Below are 27,506 nucleotides of genomic sequence, written 5' to 3'. Positions count from 1 at the left end.
GTTGAAATGCCCTTGGAGTTAAGTGTTGAGTGCTTGAAAAGCCAAGCTATAGAGGCCACATAAAATAAACAAAGTCAGTGTTGAGCAGGAGAAGGATTTTTACTCCTTCCCTACTTTTCAACGTACCTTTATGTTTTTCCTCCCTGTTCGTGAGTCCCTGGACATTCAGTCCTCAGTTTTGCAAGCTGAGCGGCTGATATATAATTGTTAAAAAAAATGTGTAAGTAAGGTTTTTGCTGAATCTGCAAGGGTATCTCTTGACTGGTTGAGTTAAATTCAGAAAGGGGTGAATGGACAAATTGTGTCATGTATACTTCCTGCTGTTTTATTTAATAACAAATAGTCCATGAACAAAAGTACAGTTTTGTTACTGTAATAAGAGATCTGACAAGTGTGGAACTTTATAAACTGATACATGTTTTTTTCCTTTATGCAGGTCATTCGCCAGCTTTCGTGGGTTTTGATGTCACCTCTAGATTGGTTTCACTGAAGATGGAAACACTGGAGTCTGAGCTGACCTGCCCGATCTGCCTTGAGTTGTTTGAAGACCCCCTTCTCTTGCCCTGCGCCCACAGCCTGTGTTTTAACTGCGCCCACCGCATCCTGGTGTCTCACTGCTCCACCAGCAAGCCCCTCGAGTCCATATCGGCCTTTCAGTGCCCCACCTGTCGTTACGTCATCACGCTGAATCACCGCGGCCTGGAGGGCCTTAAGCGCAATGTGACGCTGCAGAACATCATTGACCGCTTTCAAAAGGCCTCCATCAGCAGCCCTAATTCTCCCACTGAGAGCCGGCGCCTGCAGCCGCCGCAGCGTCCCTACACCGCCACCATTAGCGGGACGATAGCTGGAACGATTGGCGGCGGGGGGGGTGGAACGAGTGGAAGCAGCGCCCGCAGCAGCCCGGCCACTTCCAGCCACTCCCACCCGCACGCCAACCACACCAACCACACTAATCACGCCAACCACACCAACGCAAACCACAGCCCGGCTGTCGTTGCGAAAATGGATCCACGCATCAGCTGCCAGTTCTGTGAGCAGGATCCGCCGCGTGAGGCCGTGAAGACGTGTGTCACATGTGAGGTGTCGTACTGCGACCGCTGCCTCCGCGCAACGCACCCCAACAAGAAGCCGTTCACCAGCCATCGCCTGGTGGAGCCGGTGCTGGACACACACCTCCGCGGCCTGACCTGCCTGGAGCACGAGAACGAGAAGGTCAACATGTACTGCTTGGTGGACGACCAGCTCATTTGTGCCCTCTGCAAGCTGGTGGGGCGCCACCGGGAGCACCAGGTGTCCTCGCTCACCGAGCGCTTCGATAAGCTCAAGGTTAGTCCTCTGTGCCGTTTCCAGTTTACAAAGCGTGCGATAATGTCAAATCGGCAAGCATTTCTGTGTACTGCTCCTATTTTATGTTGTTAAGGTAAGTCACCATCTGGCACAACGTTTGATAGAAAAAGAGTTGAGACACAGTTGAGCTTGGAGCTTATTCTCCTTTATAGCCTGCAGCATTCAGTATGATATCTATGTTTACAGTTTGCCAAGAGCAAAGTCTTTAGTCCATTCCTACCATGGGGATGTTCATTCAGTGCATTTCTGTTGACTGTGAACTTTCAGCACTGCCACAATTGCATCATACACACTCACACCAGCCTTTGTTCAGCAATAAGGACAGAAAGACAGATGGCAAACAAAAAGAGTGACAGAGACAATTGGGACAGTGCGCTGGTGAGAAGGGCAGAGAGAGACGGGAGAGCAATAGGGAGGCCGTCATTATAATAGTCGATGAGCTGGCATTCCCCGTGGCCACTGAGCTTTCAGAGGCTCTGCGTAAAGTCCAGGACTGCTGAATCAGGCTGAAAAACAACAGAGAGGGGCACTAGCTGGAGCTAATTCCCCCACTAAAGACCTAAAGCAGCCAGCCGCATCAGCTGGCCAAAAAACTTTACCTCAATTGTGTCTGTCTTTAGTGTATTTACATACATCTTTATGCACCCTATTTCAAACATAAAAACATGTTCAGTGTTTGTGGCGTAACACATTTTACACTAGCATAAGTACAATTTCTGTAATGGTTCTGTGAGTAATATTCCACTCTCACAGACTCGTTCAGGATGTGAATTTGGGAACACAATTGTACTCTGTAATTTGGTTTGGCCTTATGATGATCACTTTGCAAATTAGCATCCCTATTGCTAAAATTAACCAATCAACAGAATAATGCTAACTGGTATACTGGGGGGAAATACTACATATCAGTGATAACAGCAAACACTTCTTGATTCTCTTTGTGTTTTTATAGTGTTGTTTTCACAAACGGCAAATACAAATGAATTGAAATTGGCTTCCAGGCTATGCTATTTTTCCGGTGTTTAGGGGAAATTCAGTTAACTGAAAATATAATATAACATCACATATGCCGCTTGATGTTGTGGATCATTTGATGGATCTTTTTACTTTTTAAAAAGGAAATATCCTAGTCAAAGACATGATCCTTTAATACTGTAAATCTGCAAAGTCATCTACTTTGTGTAAATTCCAGGGATATGTTCTGTCCCGTCCCAGACTGCAAGGGTATTGGTTTGATCGCTATGGCGTCAATGAATGGTATTGTGTAGCACACAGACAAAAGTAGAGAAAGCACTACCATGGCACTTTAAGTCCTTTTAGATGCGTGTTTAAAGGTTGATGTTCTTTTTCAAAGCAGAAGCAGATGTCATGGTCTCACATTCAGGCTTGTTTGTGTGTGTGATGCGAGAAACATGACATTGTTAACATTGAAAGTAGAGCAAAATCCCATCTGATGTTGTGATTCAGTGAAAATGTCATCTCACATTCTGAATGTTTTATGCTACCAAAACTTTGGCACACACTTTCAGTTTTTCACCGACATGTTAGCAAAATTCCACCTTCTCAGCACCTCGCAAAGACTGAACCCACAAGGTGTTTATTTTCACTAGCATTTACTCTTTACACCGCTGTCTGGCAGTGCATTCTCCTCAGACTGTGGGAGAGTTTATTGTAAGTAGCTATAGCTAGCTCTCCCCCTCCTTTCCTCTCCACTTCATGGCCGGCTGTGGTTCTTTTGAACGTTCCCCACTCAAGCCTTTGAACTTGCTTGACTTTGAAATCCCCAATCTACCCCAAATCTGGGAGGAAACCAACCCGGTCCAGACTCCAGCTCTGCTCACCAGCCGCAGTGGCAGCTAACTTATAATCTTCTTCTCACTCATAGCAAGAGAAGGAGAGGAAGCCCAATGTGTGCATATCCTATCATGGAAGATGTCAAAAATAGGGTTTGTCTTTCAATACACTCTCTGTTTCTCTGTCTTTGGTTAAAAACAGTGTTAATACAATGCCATTCTCAATTGGACACTTAGCTAAATAATTGGGATCAGTTTCCTCTGCTTGACCCCTGCCTCACTCCATGTGAACTTTGACCTTTATTTCCTCTGTCTGCTGTGTACGCTGGGAGCAACTCTTGTCACAAAATGATTCCTCACACATTAAGGGAAAGGTAAGCTTTCCCTTGGGCTAGGAAGGTAGATATTTCAGGAGAGAAAAGGCCAACAAGTAACCAGCCGTGTTAAAGACAGAATGTACCTCAACTAAAACCGCAGGGAAGAGAGCTAATCCTGCAGGTAGCGGCTGGAAAGAGCTCGCTGCTCTTCAGTAAAGACATTTTTGTATTGTAATTGTCAGACCTTGGGTATAGTGTTTTACTTTGATACTCTTAAAAGACTGCAGCTTAATCCTTCCACACTTTAGATTCGTGTTTGTTTTCACACAATTAGAATCACGGAAACCTTTTCCTGCTAAGATACATTTAGTTGTAGCAGTGAATGTTTCATCACCTGCCGCTTTTGAAAGTGTCTCTGGCTCATTAGAGTCTTATTTTCTAGCGGCGTGCCCTATCAGAGGCTGGGTGTAAAAAGCTGAAGTGTTATTTGTGCTCTTGGCGCAGGCTTTTTAGTTTTAAGCGATGCTGGAAGGTGGAAGTGTTAACACCAAATGCTGATGGTTCATGAGTTCAAAATACATTCAGATCCATTTGCAAAGACAGGTTTTGAAGTAATGAACATGGTGCTGTATAGCTCAATTATCATGCTTTGAGAAGGTTTTCTACAGCAACCAGAGGTGAGAATAGTTAGTTGATTAGAGTGTTGCCATCAGATGAAATCTATTTATTTTGTCCCTCTTTAGATTCAAGATTTCCTTTTTGTTTTTATGTATGTTTCCATCTGTGTTAAAGTGCCTTTGGGGAGTACCATGAGACTTTGCAGCCTGTGTGCATCTGCTACCGTTTGTGTCTGTGTTTCACTCCCACTTCCCAAGAACCCTAAGACCACACATTTATTGATTTAAAAAAAAGACACCTGAATAAATATAAGTGTTAAGGCAGAAACCTTAAGATGATGGGACAGTTGGCAAGATGAGGAACAACTGTTCATAGGCTGAAGGAAATTTGGAGAAACGATGATAAATGGATCACTTCTCTGGGATAAGACGTCTTTCTCCTCTGTTCTTCATAACTGGCAGTTCATTTACTGACTGAGGCTCTTAAAGGTTTGAAGTGTGTGTTCTTTAGCATTGAGTGCTGAGCAGGAAAGCCTATAGCAAGGGGACTGACATGTGTGACACTGAGCAGCACTTAAAATAAGCAGCAGATAAACTTAAGACTCTGGTTCTTCAACTCTGGTTGCATCTCATGTGCAATAACCCTACAGCCATGGGATGTGTTGTTCTCTGTGTGTGACTCCAAGGTCTTGACAGGTCTCAAGCATACTTGTACCAGATGATAGTCGGTTATGTGCGTGAGAAAAAAATGAAGAAATATGCAAAGCATTTTCCAAGCGATTATTGGATTAATTCCTGTTTTTGAAAGAGGCAAGTCACACCAAACTGACAACCACTCTCTTCTCCTCTCCTCCCGTTCGCTCTCTACCCTCTTTCCATTTCCTTCAGTCCCTCCAGCTCTGCTTCTCTCCCTTTATCCCCACCGTTTCTTCCTTCACCCCCCCCCTCATGTATTTTACTTTCCCCCATCTAAGCTCCTTAAGGCACTGTCTAACTCTTTTCCTGTGCGATGTGTGAATCACCCCTGCCCCTGCTGCTAACTCCACTCCTGCTGTATTTACACCCAATTGCTTTTCTAAATCCAGAGGCGAGCTTCTGCATGTGTGCATGCACACACAAAAATGCATTAAATCACATCCACACTCACAAACTCATTTGAACTTCAGAGTTTTCACACACACAGAGACAGACAAATATTCAACAAATAGTTCAGCTCACATATTCTGACTGTATGCCAAACACTGACAGCAACGTTTTAAAGAGGAAATTAAAAGGCTGCAATGTCAAGCACTCAGCCAAGCTTCATTTTAAATACCCACCAACCCTTTCTTTTATATACTGTACTCTCGGAAATTTCAGTTTTTTTCTACATGCAAATACTCCTCCCACTCCCTCCCTGCTGCTGTCCTCCCCTTCTGTCACTTTTTTTTCCACACACTTTCTCTGTTTTGCATGCAGCCACATAAACATCATCCTTCCCACCTGCTTTCTGTCACTGTTTCTCCCTCGCCTCCCTCTCCCTCATTTGGCCCCCGGCCAGTCTGCCTTGTTTTAGGTAACACCACTCCTCTCCTCTCGCAGTCGCCCACAAACCCACATGCGCTGCCACAGCAGCATATTGCTGGTGTAAGGGAGAATCACAGCCCTCCAGTGTGTTTGTGTGTAGGAAGTTATATGTGTGCCTGTTTGAAGCATCTACAGGTGTGTGTGTGTGTGTGTGTGTGGGTGTGTGTCTGCATACATGTGCGTCAAAGCAGATGCTATTAGCACTGACATGTGTGGAGTGATTGGGAGCCGAGTGTGTGAAGCCAAGGGAAATCATGGCTCTATCTGGAGAACAGTTAGAGATGGCGCACACTTAGTCACGCTGAAGGCATCACCAAGGATGTAGTAGAAAGCTTTTAGAGTATGTGTGCTCCGGTGTGCATGGATGTGTGTGTGTGTGTGTGTGTGTGTGTGTGTGTGTGTACCTGTAGACGTGGGTGTTGTGATTCTGACGTGTGTGTGTGTGTTGTGATTCTGACGTGTGTGTGTGTGTGTGTGTACCTGTAGATGTGTGTGTTGTGATTCTGACGTGTGTGTGTGTGTGTGTGTGATTCTGACGTGTGTGTGTGTGTGTGTGTGTGTGTGTTTCTGACGTGTGTGTGTGTGTGACTCCAGTCCAGACTTCAGCACCGTCCTGAACTCCAGTTTTAATCGTGGTTTCTCTCGACTTCTGGATAACCTCGCCGAGTTCTTCCGACCACCGCCCGGTGACTCCGCCCCCTTCGCTGCTCCTGATAGGTCAGCTGCTTCACAAGATATAAATCCCACTTTACTCACACTTGGATTAGGACTACTGTTTGTTTTCTTTTGTTTTTCTTTGTACTGTTTCTGATTTTATGTAACGCGTCTTTGAGCACTAGGAAAAGCGCTATAAAAATCCAATGTATTATTATTATTATGAATCGTTTCATTTCTAACAGAATACATTTTAGATCTTTTTTATATATTTTTATATATTTCCAGTCTTTAAGGGCTGTAGAAGTTTGATTGAGTGTTTCTTTCTTACATTTATCCTGGGAGAAATGTGGCTTATTTATCTTTCTTGGACTGCTGCTTCATTTTCTCATTTAATTTCACATACATTTTTTTTATAAATATAAAAAGTTAGATAAAAAATGTGCAAAATGTATAACATGTATTTAACATTACAATGTATACAGTGGTGTATTAGTGTTAATAAGATACAATGGCAGAGTTTAGAAGGTTTTGGCTGATTCCTAGTAGAGCTGTCCCGAATACGGGCTCCGGACATTCGGTAGTAATCAGAACCGAATATTCGAATATTCGCTGCTGAGAGAGATTTGTATTTCTTTTTTTATAAAAAATGTTTTCAAGAAGAAAAATAAATTCAATTTTTTTTTTTTTTCAAAAAGGTTTCATAACACGCTCCGAATCCGAGAAACCTGACANTTTTTGCTCACCGTTCTTGTGATCATTTTGACCCCACGGGGTGAGATCTTGCGTGGAGCCCCAGATCGAGGGAGATTATCAGTGGTCTTGTATGTCTTCCATTTGGAAGACATACAAGACCACTGATAATCTCCCTCGATCTGGGGCTCCACGCAAGATCTCACCCCGTGGGGTCAAAATGATCACAAGAACGGTGAGCAAAAATCCCAGAACCACACGGGGGGACCTAGTCAATGACCTGCAGAGAGCTGGGACCAAAGTAACAAAGGCTACCATCAGTAACACACTACGCCGCCAGGGACTGTTTTTCTGCAAAGGGACCAGGACGACTGATCCGTGTAAAGGAAATAATTAATGGGGCCATGTATCGTGAGATTTTGAGTGACAACCTCCTTCCATCAACAAGGGCATTGAAGATGAAACGTGGCTGGGTCTTTCAGCATGACAATGATCCCAAACACACCACCCGGGGAACGAAGGAGTGGCTTCGTAAGAAGCATTTCAAGGTCCTGGAGTGGCCTAGCCAGTCTCCAGATCTCAACCCCATAGAAAATCTTTGGAGGGAGTTGAAAGTCCGTGTTGCCCAGCGACAGCCCCAAAACATCACTGCTCTAGAGGAGATCTGCATGGAGGAATCGGCCAAAATACCAGCAACAGTGTGTGAAAACCTTGTGAAGACTTACAGAAAACGTTTGACCTCTGTCATTGCCAACAAAGGGTAAATAACAAAGTATTGCGATGAACTTTTGTTATTGATCAAATATTTATTGTCCACCATAATTTGCAAATAAATTCTTTAAAAATCAGACAATGTGATTTTCTGGATTTTGTTTTCTCATTTTGTCTCTCATAGTTGAGGTATACCTAGGATGAAAATTACAGGCCTCTCTCATCTTTTTAAGTGGGAGAACTTGCACAATTTGTGGCTGACTAAATACTTTTTTGCCCCACTGTATGTAGAGAGAAGTTATCAAAGGTGCTGCAGCCTCTAAGTATTGAGGAACAACACGGGAGAGGAAGACAGCTGACGATCTTCAGTCATAATTCAATGGGGTATGTAATTTATTTCAGAAAACACTTTTTGTTATATTCCATGGAATGCTCTTAACATCCCGATAGCAATGAATATATTAAATGCTTTGACAATAAATACATAAACATTTTTATCTCTGGAAGCCGTAGCGCTGTAAAAAGCACGACCAATCATTTTAGCCGGCCCGGCTAAAGTAACTGCATGGCCTACCTGCCTGTCAGCCTTCCATCTTTGCACAAACTTATCTTATTTTTTCCGGTTGTGTGTTTTCAAATTCTAGCACACTCGAGCTGGTTTCTCCATTCTTACCTACCCTACCTTTAACTCTTTTTAGGGTGCAGCTATATGTTTTATTTATTTCAAAGTGGGCCCATTTTAATAATATTTGTTTTCCTTCAAATTTGCAGAGGACTCCCAAAGGGCTGTGTTTAATTTATTTTAAAGTAGGCCTGTGTATTATTTTGAATTCTCCTTATAGGAGTTCTTTGTTTCTTATTAGAGGTTAACAGTTTTATATAATGTAATAAATAGCCTAATAAATGCAAAACAACTGTAGTTTTTGTTTGATATAACAATAAATACAACTTTATAAGCTATCAAGCTATGAAATGTTTTGCTGCTCCAGACAAAAACACTTTTGGGGAAAAAGGAGCAAAATGGCTCTGTTGGTCAAAAAGGTTGCAGACCCCTGCCCTATACGGTAATTTCCTGATAACGATGACGCCATAGCCCCGCCTCTCCCGCTCACCACCGCGTCACCCGCGTCATTGCTGATGTGTTTCGCCAACAACAACAACGGCGGATCGCAGGGTTGCTTTCGTGCTCCAGACGCTACTGACCATGCTACAGATGTTAGTGCAAAATCTACAGCTCCTCTACCACAACCATCAGCAACAAGTGGAAATGGAGAACTACATGTTGCTAAATCCACCGTGGAGAATAAACAGAAGGGCAATCAGGCAACCATGCTCTGGGGGTCTTATTCAATGTTTCTGTTGTATTTTGTGGCGGAAGTACAGCACCACTTACGGGCCCGGCATATGTACTACTGCGTTTCCAGCAGGTCGAGCGGTCTCGTGTGGACTGACACGTTTCTTGAGCCGATTCCGTGTGGACGGAAGACTTTTTTGATATCGAATTCGGTTTGTTTTCGTTGCTGGTTCGGTCTTAAAACCAGCATCTCCCAAAAAATATTAGTATTGTTGTTGGAAAGAGTTAAGCAGTATGGTGCCATGACTACTTATAGCAGATCTACGTGCAGTGTGAAATGTATCTGGGGGACAGGCTCTGCCAGCACTGCAATAAGGAGATCAAAGGAGTCTAGAAACAAAAACAAGAGGAAATCTGTCACACCATACATCCATCCATGCTGTTTGCTTAAACTCTCATCTATTTTTTTCATGCATTCTGTATCACATAGAAACGATGTCTTCTGCTAATGAATGCTCCCTGTTTCGAGATTTTTTTTTTTTTTGAATTCAGTGTTTGGACATTCCATAACCAATCATCACAGCATAGACATTTTACACCATTTTCACACTTCGCTCATCATAACTGTGGCTATAAAAGTGAGAATTGTGTGCATTGGATTGATATGAATTAATAAAAGCCTTTCTTTATCCCCACCGCTGTTAGCAATTCAGGTTGGTCTTGCCAATTTGTGAAACACATTCTATTAGAGAAAGTTAGTATTATCTTAGATTAGAGATTATTTTGTATCCTACCATTGGATTGCTCTGCCACCTGGTTTGACAAATCCCAGTTAATACTGCTAGAGGCAGGCTTTCTTCTTTGCTGTGCCAACTCTTGTGATTAATATGAAGCCTTTTACACCTTTGGTTTGGTTGCAGTGACATATGCAGATGTTTTAAGAAAAAAGAGAATTCTACAGAATACATGCATTAATGCCGTTTTATAAAATACAAAACAATGTGAAGAGAGTTCAATGTTGTGATTTTTCTGACTTCAGTGCTCCAAAAATTTCTTTTTTTGTACCAAATATGTCCTCTGGTATTGCGACCATTAAAGACAATTGACTACAAATCCTAAAAAAGCCAAATTACTAAAATTGGTTTTAAACGTTTTTTTTCTACAGAATAATACAAACAAGGTAAAAGGCTTTTTAAATCAATGCCGCAGTTATGACCATTTCAAAGTTTCATCAAGGTGAATGGTAGACTTTCAAGACCTTTTAAAGCCACTTGGAATTAGATGTCGGATGTATGTCACTTCCGAAATGAAGATGAAAAAGGTTCCGCCTAACTGGGCTTATTTCTAAGCTGCTGGGCTTCCATTTAAAAAGTATTCAAGGACTTTTGAGGACTTGAGTAAAGGTGAGGAACACAATATAATTTATGATCTGATAAGTATCTGCAGACACCTTGATAGAGCAGCTGAATGTCACAAGTTGGTGTATGTAAAAATGTGCAGAGGGCAATCAGTGATTCTTTTTAAAGATATTTGAATCCGCTTGAAAGAATAAAGACTTGTTTTTGTACTCACTGCACAAAGTGTAAAATGACTCAAAGTTATAATTATTATCAGGGTTATTTTCAGTTCATTTTTGCAGTTTTTGCATTAAAAGGAAAGGTTCTAGGAGCAACATGTTTTCCCCTAACCTGCATTTTTACAATCCAAACCATGCCTGCATTCAAAGCATTAAGCCTTTGTCTAAATGAACAATTTTCAGTGTACAGTATCTCCATTAGGCGCTTTCACACCGGAGTACTTTTCCCCGTACTTTTCCTTTTTAGTTCCGATAGTTCCTGGAATTTTGCATTCACACCAAAAAGAGAATTTAGATCATGAAAACTTTTCCCCCCTTTTCAGTCCCTGCTAGAGAGCAGGTACTATCATGGGTAGAAAAAAGTTCCAATTTCTGATTGGCTGGGCGAATTGCAAACCACGGCCCATAAAACAAAACAAAAAAAGTTTTGTGAAGCCGCCATTGTATTTGCTGGCATTAGCATTAGCCCAGCGCACCAACGGAGAGAGACTAACTTATGGCAACACAAAATAAACATGGGAGCGGTGGAGTGAGCGGTGGAGTGAGCGGTGGAGTGATGAGGCATTCTGGCTCGGAAGGCTTCAGTAGAAGCGGCTGGGAGTCCCAGCAGCTTCTACTGAAGCCAGTCCCCAACTCTGGGCCAGTAAACCAAAGCAGAAGAAGAAGAAGTGACGTCAGCGGCTTCATTTGCGTAATCTTCCCTAAGGGACTTATTCCGGTGTGAACGCGATCTGCTCTTTAGTTCCATGGGGGAACTAAGTGCTGGGAACTAAGTACGGCAAAGTACTTGGTGTGAAAGCGGCTATTGTTCCTTTACAATCGGCCCAATACCTTATTTTATTGGGCCACAATGTTTCTTTAAATTACAACCTTCTCTTCATCTTCTGAATTTCATCAGTAAATCAAAAGAACTTTACGTACAAAAGACCAAACTAAATAAGTTAATGGCAGGTAAAGCATACATAAAAAAGGTTTGCAATGTGCCTTAAAGTACTGACAGGGAACAACACCCATCATTCCTGAGAGTGACAGAAGAGAGACTCCGGGAGTTGGTTTAAAGGAGAAGGGAAGGAGACAGATGATTGATGCATGGATATACTAAAAGACAGAAACATAAGAGACACTTAAACGAAAGATAGACAGTCAGGAAAGAGGATGTGTGGCTTTTAAAGGTATAAGTGGCAGCCTAGATCATCGACTGTTTTTATATGAGCTAGAAGCAAACATGAGTCTGTAATCGGCCTGATGAGACATGTTGTGTAATGGTGCGAGACGGGGCAGCTCTGAAGCTTCATGGCAAAAAAACAACGGAGCTGGGAAAACTACAACAACAGTGCACTTATAGAACATCTACAGTGTTGATTAGGTTTTTGTTCTCAGTCCACCTTATCATGGTTTTGCTTTGCTCAGACATTTGACACAGAGACATAGAGAGAGAGGTGGAGTATCAATCTAAAAACAGGATGAGCTCAGTAAGAGTCAGCAAAGAGCCGCTGATTTAAGTAAAGGTTAGAGCCAAATAAAAAGCAGCTTACTACTCAAGAAATACTTCGTTCATCTTGTAATAAGAGCGTTGACCTTCCCTGTTGATGCTCTAATACTTCAGCACTCAAAGCAGCCTAACAACACGCACATTCGCTCATACTGTCAGCCGAACTCAGCAGGATCATCCAGACATAGTTCAGCATTACACAAGCTGAATTATGTGCCGCAACACTCTCCTGACAACTTTGGGGATTTCATCAACATTTGACAGGCTATTAATTCTGGTGCGCAGCTTACTGCAACGCTACCCGGTGTCAGATTTGTTTTGGATTTTAAAGTCAGTGTTCATTACTTCAGAGCAGCTGAAATCAGAAGGGAGAGGCTTTGGCTTCATATGTAAATATAACATATGGAACTGTAATTTTTCATTCGGATTGACATCTCCTCTTCATCCCAAATCCTAAAGTATAATTAACATTCAATTAACGCTAGAAAAAGGGGTTTCAGAACAACAAAATCTAAACTCTGAATGAGAGTATAACAGGAATATTGCAGTGCTGCTAGAAGAAAATTAAAAAGGGACAATCACAAGTGTACTATAGAGTATAAAAGGCATAATGTTACAAAACATTTTAGGTGACTGAGAATGAGGACTATGTAATCCCAAACAAAAGCCACATACAAATAACCAGTGGGGCGTCATAGCCCTAAATGAGCCGAAAACCCCTAAACATAAGCATTGGCTCGAAGTTCTTGTTAGAACGGTTTTACATGCTTTTGTTTGACAGCTATACGCATGAATTTCACTGCTGAATCATTCTAACAGTCTGCGATGCTCTGCGCAGCAGGGATAACTAACGGGTCTGGGATGCCTTTTGGTATTATGGGAGTTATTAAAGGGACTTGAATTTAAAAGTAAAAAATTGGGTATGATCATTGAGAAAAATTTGTTAGTTGTATGTGTCACTCTCAGCCTTAACTGCACATGTGTTGTCCAATTACAACACATGCCATGTATGGAAAAACATCACAAAGGAACCGTGTCAACAAAGTGTCTAACTTTGAGCATTATACCAGCAGGCTACTTTAGACATCGTTTGAATATATTCCTTTCAAAATAAATCATAACGACAACAAATCAAGACGATCCCAGTGGATGGTGGGAAACAAAATAACCCCCGTTTCCCGTTCCTGTCACCCCGGCGTGAGTAAGCGCTGCCCCGCACCTGAAGCCCACACAGCCCGCCACAGACCCAGACAGACAACTCTCTGCCCGGAGGGAGGGGTTTCAGACACCTACCAGCTTTACATGCCGAACTCTCATTTCTTCTGTCATCTTGGAAAAGTAGCACGGAATGAAGTCAGAAGAAACACCAAAGAGGTGGACAGACAGGATAGTGTGTAGACGACAGCCTATCTCCCAAAAAGTCGGCTTCACGCTCCGCAAACAGCAGCCCGATGCTCTGCTCCGCTGGCGACAGCACACAGGCGAGCGGAATATTCAACTTCGGGAAAATGAGAGAGGGGAAGAGACACGCCGAGAGCGAGGCAGGGAGAGAGAGAGGGAGAGAGAGCAGCCAGACAATCACAGGAAAGCGGCTCCTCCTACCCATACAATACAAAAAGCCAAAGCCAGCAGTCAGCAGATAGAGAAGCTCCAGTGCTCCACACGGCCGGGCAGGGTGCTCCAAACTGTTCCGCGCTATCACAGTAGCCTCTTTACTCATTTATTGTGAAGCAGTGGACAACACGTCACACTGATTCACACAGTTTATTGGATTATTAAATTGTAATTTAAGGACAAAGTGGGTGACAACAACTATCGACTTTGTGAAGTTACCTCGTGGCAAACAGCTGCTGCCCGGTACAATGGTCACATGGTTCACTTTAACAGAGGCAGTAGCCGGGATGACGAATGAATTAATGGCCGCAATCACTCTTAATTTTCCTATCCTGGAAAATGATGCAAGCCCGGGTAATAAAGCAGGCCTCAGATATTAAAAGTCCTGCGTTGTTCATAACTATCAATAAGTAAAACAGGGAGGTAATATGTTCAATTGCAAGAAAAAAGGCCCAACGGCGGCAATTAGAATATTCATAGATTTCCACTTGGGCAAAAGTGGTTTATAATAATGGTGATATCACACTTTAATTAACTGAATTAATTACAAGATACTGTGTAGGAGCTTAGTAGGCCTAGTGCCAGTTTGTTTTATTGTGTGTTTACTACTTCTACATGACACCGGATGTCTGTCATATGTGCCATCTTTTTTTCCCTTCATTTTTACAGAATATCAAACACACACTCGAGTCATCTTTGGAGCATCATTGATATTTTAATTTAGAGATCAAGCACATGAAAACATAATCGTCCATTTAATAATTAAAGTTTTAAAAAGTAAAACTATTATTTATATATATTATATTTATATATATCAAAAGCACTGTGAATCTTCAGAGATGCCATTTTCTGCATTTTAAAAAGGTCTACAATAAAAATACTACATACAGTTCAAATATATTATCACTGATGATTCTAAAGATAAAACGTTGGCAGTGTCAATGGCTGGCACCCAAGTCACACAGTCAAATATATGAAAAAATACATTTACCAGTGAGGCAAATGAGCTTACAGGGCCGAGAGAATCGGTGGCATGAAGGTGTAACACAGAAGGCTGCTGCAGTAAACGGTGCTAGGCGAGGTGTGGCCGGACAGGCATGTGTGTTCTAGGACTGTCAACACGAGCCACCACAAAGCGTCTGAGAGCCTGTCTGCCCCTTTGAGCTTACTGTTTACTGTATTTACCAGTCTGTCTATATTCAATATATCTATTAACACAGATGTCATGCCTTGTCTTGTCTAAATAACAGTTTGTGGAGATCATTTCTGCTGAACCTCGTCATCCTGTCTGGAGCAATGTCGGCCTCCCAGAGTGCAAATCATTCTGATGATTTGTTCTGCGTTGCATACGGTGGTGTCTGGCTATCTGCTGCTCTTGTTATTCCACCAAGATAGTGGAAAATCTTGTTACTGTGACGCCAAGGTGGTGTTACCAGACAAACAGGTATAATTGTACTTGTTTTTTAACCTCCTTTAAACTCACTACAGGGACCTCTTATACATAGATTTTATTAAGTCTTTCAAGCTTGGACGGTTGACAGACTGCACAGATGCAGCCAGGCATCCATCAGTGCTGTCTTCACTCACTGACCACGTGGATGTTGGATTTTTATGACTGGCAGTATTCTGGTTTAAAGGCAGATCCGGTGTCCAGCACTCTGAATGAACTCAGTAATTTGCAGTGCTGGACAGTGCTGACCTATGTTTACTTACAGTTTGTGCTGAGCAACAGCTTGCTGCTGAGCTGTGATTGGCTAGAGGGATTATACTGATCATTTTGATAGGGGATAGGTTATTTCGTATTCAGTCTCTCACTAGCTCGAGCCTCTAAGATTCAACTGCTAATACATTACTTGCTGACCATATAGTCCAATGTGTTCAAAGACAAATATACAACTGAATACAGTACCAGCTTTTTATTTAATAAAAGCAAAGCGTATTGCATATTGCAGCATATTTATGTGAAACTCATGTAACTGTACTATAAAATATATTGTAAAATATTTTCAATTTCAAAAAGGTTGCCTTATAACAAAAAAACAAAACAAAGATATGATGGAAAAGTGTGATGAATTTCTATAAAGACAAAGAGCCGGTGACAGAATGAGGACAGGCTGGACGACTGATGCTGCTGTCAACAGTAAACAAACTGGCCACTGGAGACTTGGCCTCACTATTGTGCTACTGTGGCCAAAGGATGGGGCATATTACATATCAAATTACCATCAGTGTACTTAATGTTGGTGTGTGTGCAATAAGAAGTGCATGACAAATCACCAACACCACCACAGTGTGTGTCCAGAGGAAATGCATCAGCTCCTCTCTTCCTCTTTCTTCTCCCAGCCCACAGATCATCTGGGACTTATTGTACAGCATCAGGCTGTCTGTGTACTGCCACAACATGAAGTGATAGGAAAAACATTCACAGCAGAGCCAGAGACATGACAAAACTTTGTTCTGTTATAAATATAGAAATGTGAGAAATCTCAAGATTTTCTCTGCCTGCACACATTTCTTAATATTATAGTGCCATATTATATACACTGCTCAGAAGCAACATTTAACAACTCCAAATTGTATTTGTTATACATTATATCTCTATTACAATTAATTATTCTTAACGTTGTAAAATAGCAAGAACATTTTTGAGCCGTCTCACCATCTTGTAACTCAAACGACTTATTTGTTCCTTCATAATTTTAGTGTGATAAAATGCCATAGGTTAGTAGTAACACCTTTAATGTCGATAAAGATGACATCCTCTAGTCCATCCTTTTCTTTATTCCAAATGCATGTGGTCGTAAACAGATCAATAAAATACTCAGAGGGGATAAACAAACTAGTTGCTGGGTGTGGCATCGCTCCATCAAATTTCCATTAGTGTCGCCACCTCGGATTTGACATTTTTCAGCAATAGTCAGACGGCAGATATTCTGCTCTCACTGCCACCTACACGAAAAACACATTTTTCTATGTGGCACAGCTAGAAAAGGTTCTATCTGCTTGTTTGTTTCTAAAAGGATTGTTAGAGTTTGGCATTTTGACTTTTAGAAAGAGAGGATGTACTTTAGTTTCCGAAGTCCTAATGTCAAACCTTCTGCACATCAAACTGGACACGTACACATTATCTACTGTAGCTACAGTGCCAGTGCTGAATCTGTCATCTCTGCTATTGTAGTCTACTACCTTTAGTATAATCAAAACATGACTGCTTCCTCCAGGACCTAGTAAGAGTAGTTAGACACACATTGAAGCAATTCCTTACAGTGGAGTGGTGCATATATTTAGACAGGGAAAGGGCCAGATCGATGTCACATTGGTGACAGGATCAGATCTAAAGCTGGGTATGAGAAAACTAGATTGGAGCTGGCAGTGTAAACCAAGCTGAAGACATGGTGACCCCGTCTGATGGAATAACACTGTATCCTTTGAATGGCAAATGTGTGTGTTTGGTGTGTGTGTATTTGCTCGTGTGTGCATGTTCTCAGTGGAGGTAATGCCCAGGTTTCTTATCATAGCCACATTGCCTTCTTCACCCTCTGGCCCAACACCAAGACAGCCTGGAGCCAAACACAAACAGAGCCAAATCTAAAGGGTGACTACAACTGTGTATGTTTGTACTGTACTGACAGCGAGAGGGAATACAATCAAACACAAAATGTTTTTTGTGTACAGAAAATGAACAATTTCCAGCCATTCACATATATTTAAAAAAACACGTTTTGAAATAAGACAGACACTACTTTACACTGCCATGCAACACAAGCAATGGAAATCTTTTATTATTCTACAATTATTTATATTTAATCATTTAGAATTTAATTGATCCTTTTAACTGTTTGACCTTTGCAGTTGAGCTGTAAGTCTGGACTCTGTAAAACACATGGATAAGATATTTGATAGCCTCTTAGTCAGTGATGTTTCTGCACCATTATTTATATTACATAGTATATATGGGAATTATACAACTCTGACGAATTAAGGCCACCTCATTTTGAATTGAAGTAAAACATGCAAAACCAATATGTCGAAAATAGTTGTATGTCCAAAAATCTTGAACCTTAAGTCAATCTGTACCTTTTGAGTGCAACTTACCATAGACATGTATTTTATGGTAAACTGTTGAGATATGCTATAATATGTCACTGATACAACATAGAAACATGAGTTATCACATCTACCTTGCCTTTCAGGAAATATACTTTGATATTTGTGTGCAAGTTATTATTATGACCACAGTTCAAATAAAAACATCAATAAAAAGAGAACATGCAAAAATGAATATGTAAAAATTAGATGAAAAGGTTATTACTAAAAATAATCAATGATAAATCCACAACAGCCACCACATAGCAGCACGTAACAGAAACACTATCAAAAACAAGCATTCTCTTTGTCAGCCAAACTATTGTTAGATGACAACACTGTAACACTCATGTAACTTCATCCGATAGCCTTTTATATTAGCATGTCTGTCAGAAACCCTTAAAAGGAATCTGGAGTCAAATTCAGAGTTTCCATAATGTCACATTTGTGTTTTCTGCTTGAGTAGCTGCCCCGCTTGGGAACAAATAGCTTGTTGTCGGCTGTCAGAATCTTTAGGATCATGGCAGCTGCTTTTTTCTCTAATGATGCAACAAGTTGGATTTTGTTTTACGATAACACTGGGAGTAGTAGCACAAGACTGTATCACAGTTAGCAGTGTTCTCTGTTTCCAGGGGCAAAATGGTGACTTGTTTATGTGTGTGTGCGAGTGTGCGTGTTGCAGTTGACTTTAAATACAGCCCAACTGAGACACATAGGCATTAGCTGTTAAGAGTTAGTGGGTCCCTACACTGCTACTACATTACTGGTGTCTGTCACAGAGCCATTAATATGATGTATTGTACTTCATAATGAACTGCAGGGGCGGATTTAAAATGGCCGACAGAAACAGTTGTGTGATGCACAAATGTACAGAAAACAACCCATTTGTGTTGTCAGACTTTACAGATAAGGTAGAAGGCAGGACGTGGGAGTTTACAGATCAACAGCAGGTCTGCAGGCCAAAAACTCTGCCATACTGTTACTTCATTATAGTCATGCGCTATTGAAAAATCAAACCAGATCACAATATTTATTTGGTGAACATGCACATACCTGTTGTTTATAAGACATTTAAATAGTTTAAAAACAAACAGAAGATTGAAGTACAAATAGTTCATGTACTACTCCAGAAAATAATATTCAACTCTATAATTTCATTGATACATCATAGCCTTTATCATATAAATTACACATATTTTCAAATGTACAATTGAAGAGTTTTACATTGATAGAAAATCTAAATTTCAGTCTAGAAATGTAACTTTAAAATCACAGGTTGATTGAGAAGAAATGTAAAAGTCCAGTCTGTATGAAAGTGATGGCAGGTGTCAGTGTTTTGATGTGTGACACTCATGATTATACTGTATTTGGATCAGAGATCAGGCCTTAAAAAATACATTTCAAATTAGAGCTGCTTAGTATTGGACAATTATGCAGATATGGTCAATTATGTAAAATGAGTATCCAAAATGCCCTGGGTACCACGGAAGTCGTTAAGGATTACAGACATGAAGATGTGGCTCACTCACCTTATCTCTGTCACAGTGGATCAATAGCACTTCAAATGCAATTTCCCCTATTGCAAAGACCCTATGCTTCCCCTCGATGCTTGGCTACTAAAACCTGAGACCAGGAAATGTAGCCTCAATAACTTTTTCTCTTCACTGTGTAAAAATTGATTGGTTCTCGAGTTACATGATAGGCTACACTGAGGACAGTTTCGATGAAAGATGATTGGAGTACAAGGGCTCAATACGATAAGTCACTGTATAGAGCATGTGCACGCACACACACACAAGTACAATTACACACACCCTTCTAAAGGCAGTGGCTCCACAATAAAAAGTCATCCAGTGATTTGTATGAAAACACAACTGCCACCAAATGCAAAACAATAACAAAAAATACAGTTAGATATGTTATAAGACTGTCAACTGAACTGAAATCACCTAAAATGACACTGCAGTGTACGGACAAAACCTCACTGGTAACATAACGGGTTATTTGTGAACAAAGCACGAGTGTGCTACTGCAGCGGGAGAGGGGAAGATTTGAAACCTGTGAGGAAGACTGGAGACATAAAAGCAAGCACACGGAGGAGGCAGATAGAGAAAATATGAGTCAGACAGAGAAAGACAGCCAGAGCTCAATGTAAATCAGAGTGTGTAAACATGTACAGGCCTAATCTCATTATCCCTCGTCCTCCTGGGTCTGTGATCAGACGCTTGATTAAAGCAGGAGATGAAAGAAAAGAGTTAGAGGACAAACACGGAGGTAGGAGGGAGGAGGGAGGAGGGAGGAGGGAGGAGGGAGGAAGGAAATTGAGTATCCTATAGAGAAGTAGTAAAAAGAGATTAAGGGGTAGTATGGAGAAGCCAACATGTGCATTAAAGACTCTATAGCAGGGGTGTCAAACTCAATTTCATCGCGGGCCACATTAGAATTATGGTTGCACTCAAAGAGCCGGTGGTAACTTTAAGATTATATAAATATACATAATAAATATAAAATAATGTATTATTTTACAATATTTCCTCCGCATTGGATTATTGTCGGATAGGGTAATAACTTCATAATTAACTATGTCTGAAAGCAGAAGTCTAGGGAAAATAATTGCAAGTCTCTTCATTGCACATGTCACACAATGAGATGCATTGTGGGACATGTAGTTTATGGGCAACGTTCTCCTGTAAAGCGGCACGTAACATTAAAATAAACTTATTATATTCTTTGCAAGCTCTTGTGGGCCACATAAAATGAAGTGGCGGGCCGGATTTGGCCCCCGGGCCTTGAGTTTGACACCCCTGCTCTATAGTGTATTGTAAAAAGTACATGTGCACTATATGAATGCGAGTATGGTTAATGACATGCAAGATTGTAGGTAATGTCATTGTAATTTAAAAGAAAATCGTGTAAAACAGAACCATTAACAATGTGTAACAACTGTTGGAAATCAATTGAAGTAAACCATAACAAACAGTTTTGTAATGGTCTCTCATACACAAGCATATGTCAAGCACACTATGGTTGCATCCAAATCAGAGTAGGCTCTGCATTTCATCTACCCCTCTCACTCCAGATTTTCATTTCTTCTATTTACTAGGGACTATGTGGTTAGTGATGATCAACATTACACATTTATAGTTTCAAAAGGAAGCTTTTCAGCACGCTTATTTCTGTAAGAAGAGAACTGCCAAAAAGAAGTAGTAGTAGTAGCAAAGGGAGGATTTATGCATACTTTAGACCTAAGGGATAAGCAACTGAAACTCCCCACAATCTTTTCCCTAATATATAATTCATATTCAACACTGATTGCATGTCCTACTCACTTTCTTCAAATTGCTTAATTCTTGGTTGAGCAGCAAATTACCTCATTATTTTGGCAACTCTGTTTGAGGCACATTCTCTTGACGTGCACATGTGCTGTGCCGTGATGCGTGATCTGTGAAAACACTGATCCCGTTTGACCTGAACAACCCCTTTGGCTGCACCTACCGGGCTGGGCTGTGGTCCCAACAAATTACTTCTAGTTAGGGGACTTTGAAAGGAGGGCGTTCTGAGGTGACTGGAGGCTCCTTTGACGATATCGTGTGTGAATAAAGACTGTCAGAATCAATAATTCTGCAAATTAACTGTGAGTTCGAGTGCCTGGGAAAGCATTGGAGCCAACTCTGACGAACGCAGAATGTTGTTTGGTGGCCTTGCTATGAATACTTGTGCTGACATTGATTCACTAGATAAGTACTCTTTTTGCTCTGTAAACATGTTTTCCCATTTGCCACAGGTTTGTTGCCTGTCGCAACAACTCTCTCCCCTCTATTTGCTGCGGTTTCATTTCATTGTACTACAGAAAAAGGAAGTCTTTCCACACGGACACAAGCCGAACAATGAATTCTGTATATTAAAAAGATTTTCAATCTGCCGAGATAAATTGCAACAAAGGATATTAGCATCAGCAAGGATGTGTTCTGTATTGTGCTACCGACACTCAGACACACATGAGAAAGTGCAAAAACAGAAGAGTGCTACCAGTTATTGAGCTTTATTTCAGGCATAAGCCATAACGTTGAAATGTTGAGCAGACCAAGCTGAATGTGCAGTATGATACAAATAATGTCTTTGATTCAAGTTATTTCTAAAGTTCACTACAAACTGTGTGAAATTAATCTTATTGGACTCTTGTAGACCTTTAAAAGTTCATTTACAGCCCTCAGTAGAAAATTCCAATTGATCTCTAGAGTAGAACATTGAAAAAAACAAAACAACAAATAAATAAATAATGTGCTGTTATTAAGTGTGGACCAATAATGCAGTGGCTTTTCACACTTGATATATTTTCTCATATAGTTAGAGCAGACACCATGAAATAGCCTATAAAGGTGTTGTCAGAACACACTCCGGCCTGCACGCACTGCTGTTAAAGTGCTGTTACGGTAACTGTAGCCTTGTTCTCCCGGCCTGTCTTTTATCTTTTCTTTGCTTCATCTCCTTTTGCCCTCTACTCGTTTAAATGCTGACCTTTTCCCATTTCCTTGAATTTCACCCACATATCTGCTCATTAACATATACAGTACCTCAACCTTTTTCCTCCTTCCCTGATTCAGTGGTTCATTATTGTCTTCACAGCTCCTTCATGCCTCTTTTTTATGCTCAAACTCAACCTAATTCCCTCTGCTGCTCTAGCCCCTTCCATTCCCCTCTCCTCCTCTCCATCACTCAGAGGAACAGCTGAGCTCTTCATCAAGCAGACGTCAGGCATCCGTCAGAGTCCAGGCCAGTCTCGGTGTGATTGATTTTTGGCCCACCTGCGTCTTTCGTAATGACCAGCTGTCAGTTGTTTTACTGCCCGCATGCCTCCCCTCAATATCTCCTGTCACCGCAGCATCCAGAGGCTAAATCTCTCAGCTCAGACCTACAGTGCATTATCTAGCTTGTCTTCAGAGAAGATTTATGTAGGTAAACCATAGAGTCTGCTTGTTCTCCGTCCAATCACCAAGCAGAATGCTATCACGGACCAGATGGTTATCTTAAGAAACAAGTCGATTATATTGTGACAGTAAACACAATATCTCTTTTTGGACTTAATGTTTTCTAATGTTCTAAAGGCAATGACTTTTCTGACAGAAGCTTTTAAATGTGTTTGAACTTGCAAGCATGAAGCTGCTTTGGTTTAATCTAACAAATTGTAAAACTGTTAAAAATGGAGGAAGCTGACTTTTTCAATTGGATAAGGATTCTATTTATTTGTTCGAGAAGAAATAATTTATCACAAAACAAGATGTTAAACAAGTGAATTTCCAGAAGATCAAACTTCTTTCACAGAGACATATATGTTTGTAGTTTGGCTCTTTGATAAATACATTTGAACTTGAGGGAGCAACCCGCTTACACTGTTGCAAAACCAAATCCAGAGTAGATACAAAAAGGACATCAAGATCCAGACTGAAGCCAAACAAGCCATTACATTTCACCTGAAGGAGTTAAGTGCACAGGATTTTGTTATGGGCACAACATGTTTCTTCTTCAACTGAACCCAGACCTCAGTGTGACTCTAAGACATCAGATGATAAAAACATGTCAGGATCAGGAAGACTTTCAAAATCTCTACATGTCCCGTGGCGACCTCCAAACTGCGGATGTGTAAAAGGAGCTCTAAACTTGACTCAGAGTGAAAGCAAGGGCACATCACTTCCTCTAGCTGCACTAACCTGGATGCCAAGCCTTCTGATCATCTACAGGTCAGGTGCAGCAGCTTCTGAATCTGGAGTAAGGCAACATTTCAAGGCCTCACTCTCTCTTTTTCTTTATTCTGCTGCTGTTTGTCTCCAATATCTTTCCTTCAATCTTAAACCCTTCCTTCCTTCCTTACCTTTCCTTACCCTCTTTATCTCCATCTGCCTGGCAGGGTCAACCGAGCGCCCATGGAGAGCACGGATGCAACAGAAGGCCTCTTTGAAAGAGATCTCTGGCTGCAAACCTTTCATCTAGTGCTCTACCTGGCCAAGGCAGGCTGCAGGGTACCTCAGCTGTCAGAAGGCATAGACCAGAGGAGAAAGGAAGGATGAGAAAAGCGTAGAGGAGGAGAAATGGTATGCATGAATTGGAAAGAGAAAAGGGCAAACTATTTATATATAGTGTAAAAATAATCTATTTATGACTTAGATTCAAAATGAGTGAGAAACAGAGCCAAGGATGAGAGTACGCAGGAAGGAGTCCGATCTGTCCAGTGCAGCAGAATTATAATATTTGAATTTACACCTGCACCACATGTGATCGAATCACAAATGGCACATATTAATAGCAGGTATGAACAGGGCCAGAGGGGCCCTTGTGGCTCATATAGGAAACAGACAATTTACATATCTGTTTCCTATATTTAATATATAACACAGCTACACTCATGCTTTCACCAGAAATATGTCCAAGATAGAATGAGTCAATCATCTAAAGTCTGCTTATAAGTGTCAGTCCTACAGTATTGAGCTATACGCATAGTGAAACAACACAGGGGAAAAAAAGGGGGTTGACATGATACAAACATACCGCACCATGTTTTTCAGGGCATGGGTATACATTATTTGTTTTAAGCACATTTGTGAGTGCACTGAAATGATTGCTGCTCATTCAATGCCGTGCAGCATGCACCATCACAACTTTGGCAGCGTTATTGTGTGCATTATCTCAGCATGCCACTTTGAGAGGCAACGACTGAGTACTCGGAGAGGGAGAGATGTGCTACGGCAGGAGGCAGGCACACAGATAATGTGCGGGTGTATTTGAGTGCCTGTGTGTGTAAAAATCCTTCAAAAACCTACATAAAAACTGGCTGCATGATTCTTTTGGTAAGGCACATAATAACTCAAAAGCCTCCCATTGACACCGGCTGTCTATAGGCGTGAAGGACAGCGAGTTTGACGAATGTATTTTCCTGTAGCCTTCTACCTGTGCAGGTTACGCATGGGGAAATCAGGGAGGAATGATGCAAGGCAGGTCTATCCTTAGTCCTAGATTCCACTTCTGGGAGCACAGACGAGGATCATTACCGAGTCAGAACGCGTTGCAGAGGCGGACAAAATGTTGTTTACCCCAGACACGGCCAGCCCTTTCAATTGTCTGTACCACATAACAGAAAATGGAAATTCATCATTTAAGTCAGCAGTTATTTAAACTGTAATCTGTTCTTGAGAGGCCATCATTAAAATCCAACAATGTTTGCCGATGGGCAAAAGCCTGGCTTCAATTACTTTTAAAAGAGCCTCAATCTAGCCTTTTCTTCTCGCTATCCCTCCTTCCTTTTGTATCAAAGACAACCTTGATCAAGTTCATATAAATGTAAATGGTTCACATCAAAGAGAAACAGTGTAACCATGGGAACAAAAACCCTATTCATAAGAAAAATGTTATTTTGTCTGTAGTCCTCCAATAAGCCTTACAAGCCCAAGGGTGACAACAGCTAAGTAGAAAGTATATCAGTGAGAATCAATGTTGCATGAATTTATCTAGTTACATTATATTTATTATGGGATCTCCTCCGATAGGATAAGTTGAGTCACAAGCAACGGTATCTTCTGGCAGCCTGGTATTTTACTGCATGACAAAACTGCCTTGTCAGATATTTTCGAGGGCCACCTGTTTCTTAAATGATGTAACACATTTATTTAATGCCCAAGTATTCTATTTTTTAACTTAACAAAGACGTTTTTTTCAGGTTTACGAAGTTTAAAGCATGAATGAAACAGCAACAGTAATACGGTCAAAATGACATTTCAGTAATTGAGAATGCATTGTGTTGTATGGAAATGTAGAGTGTTACTCAAAAGCTATGAAGTTGATCCTGTTCAATCGATTTCAACCTATTCTTTACCATCACAGAAATGTAAATAACTTCAACAATTGTTTACGTGAGAAAACTGCACACCTACTCAACCAGTATATAATAAAGTCAACATGGTCTTCCCACAGAAACAAAGGGCACTTCACGCATGTGCTACTCATCCACTGGAGGAGGTTATGTGCTGTAAGCTCTTGTCAGGAGGATACGCATTGGGAAAAGCCAGTAGAGCGGTCTTGAAAGACAAGAGGCTAAAAGGAGGGAGCTGACGAGGCCAACAAGAGCATTATGTTTCCACCCAGCAGGGGGGCGGAGATTGCTGCCAGGCTTCATGCGAGGCTAGGTAGCAGCTTAACAAAGCAAACCGCTTCAGACATGAATGAACATATCCACTGCTTATCCAGTCATTTAAATCAGTGTGGCTCTCAGCAGGTTTCAATGCACTACATGTGCTTTAGATGGGGCTGTGTCCTAATCATAACCATATCATCAGAAGGGGTAAAAGAAAGACTTTATATGTGTTTTCTAGCCAATACACTTAATGTATATCTTATAATATGATGTAAAAGAATATAAATCCTCAGCTAAAAAGCATCTAATTGAAATAAAATATGCCATTTAATAGATGGTAAAATATGGTTGAAGCAGCGATTTTTTAAGATTAAAAAATAAGAGCAGGGATGGTCATAAATTAATAAACATGTACTAGGCCACAGATTCCTAGCCTCTTGGATGGGAGGGTATAGAGGAGTTGACAGAGATGTGAGTTGGGTTGAGAGAGAGAAGAATCATGGGGAAGGATCCTGCCGAGTGGAGTTAAAAATAGAGCATGAAGTGGAGGGGGGAGGAGGGGAGCCGACGTACCTGTGGGCTTGGAGGCAGCCTAGTTAGCGATGAACAGCTCCACTGTGGACAACGCTGGGCTGGAGAACGAAACGGAGAGAGAGATATGGTGTTAGAGAGAGAGGGAGGGATGGAGACAAATTAGATACAAAGGATAAGGATAAAGTGAGGTGAAAACCAGACGACAGATAATGAGCGAAAATGGAGAGAAGGGGAAGGGTTGCGGGGAGGATAACGACAAAACAAGGCAGATTAGCATGAAACCCCATGTTTGAGTCTAACACAGACAATTATTTACCAGTAGGCTGCGGATGGCAATGACTGGCAATAGTCCGCAACAGATGCACATCCTAAACGTACAAATGTTTCACAAACAGACACACAGACACTTCCACACAAACACTGGGTGTTATACTTTAGGTGCTAGAGCCAGGGAATCCATAATTAATTCTTCCAGCTAAGCCTAAGTAGACAACACAGCTAAATGTAGTAACACATCATGCTAGTTCATGTTGCCAACTATAAACAAGTCGTTTATAAATAAGACAGCCAACCTACTTTTTAGTGTTGCACCAAATTGAATTCAAATTAATCTGTGATCCTGAAAAGTGTACTGTCATGGTCTATTCCTTCCTCGTCTATAGATTATTCTAACTTGAAGTGTTTGCATATTTTTAACACCATGATGCTTATTTTTGGTAGTCTACTTTGAACAAGAAAACAGGCTCTGGTCAGACTGACTCTGCAAACCCTGCAGTTACTGTTGGGAAAATACTGAATGTACTCCTTTAATATCAGAGTAGCACATGATAACAAAGGCCCTATGTAGCTGTGTAACAGGTGATTACCTAGAAGAGCGTCAGGACACTGTTTTAGGCACATGATAGCTATGTGACAACGATTAACAATGGTGATTCAGCCTCTATGGAGATAGAAATATGACTGTCATGTTTATTGCTTACGCAGGCCTTAGCTAATCTGAAGTAAACATTGAATACTGCTTTGAACCAGTATTCTGCATCTTGTGACTGTAGTAACACTCTCTAGTATATAAGCATGAGGACAAGGA

At 41.1% G+C, this 27,506-nt stretch overlaps 1 protein-coding gene across 1 annotated transcript; it reads left to right on the top strand.

Moving 5' to 3' along the window:
* The first annotated feature begins 438 nt into the window (after window positions 1–438).
* On the top strand, window positions 439–23,828 carry LOC104941842 (probable E3 ubiquitin-protein ligase MID2). Its single transcript, XM_010766981.1, has 3 exons — window positions 439–1,329; window positions 22,447–22,592; window positions 23,669–23,828. The coding sequence occupies exons 1-3, from the start codon at window positions 493–495 to the stop codon at window positions 23,826–23,828; spliced, it is 1,143 nt and encodes a 380-aa protein (XP_010765283.1). The 5' UTR covers window positions 439–492.
* Window positions 23,829–27,506: the final 3,678 nt, after the last annotated feature.

This window comes from Notothenia coriiceps, unplaced genomic scaffold (assembly GCF_000735185.1).
Source record: "Notothenia coriiceps isolate Sejong01 unplaced genomic scaffold, NC01 NC01_scaffold00004047, whole genome shotgun sequence".
Classification (NCBI taxonomy): domain Eukaryota; kingdom Metazoa; phylum Chordata; class Actinopteri; order Perciformes; family Nototheniidae; genus Notothenia; species Notothenia coriiceps.
This window is presented reverse-complemented; position numbering and strand designations above follow the sequence as displayed.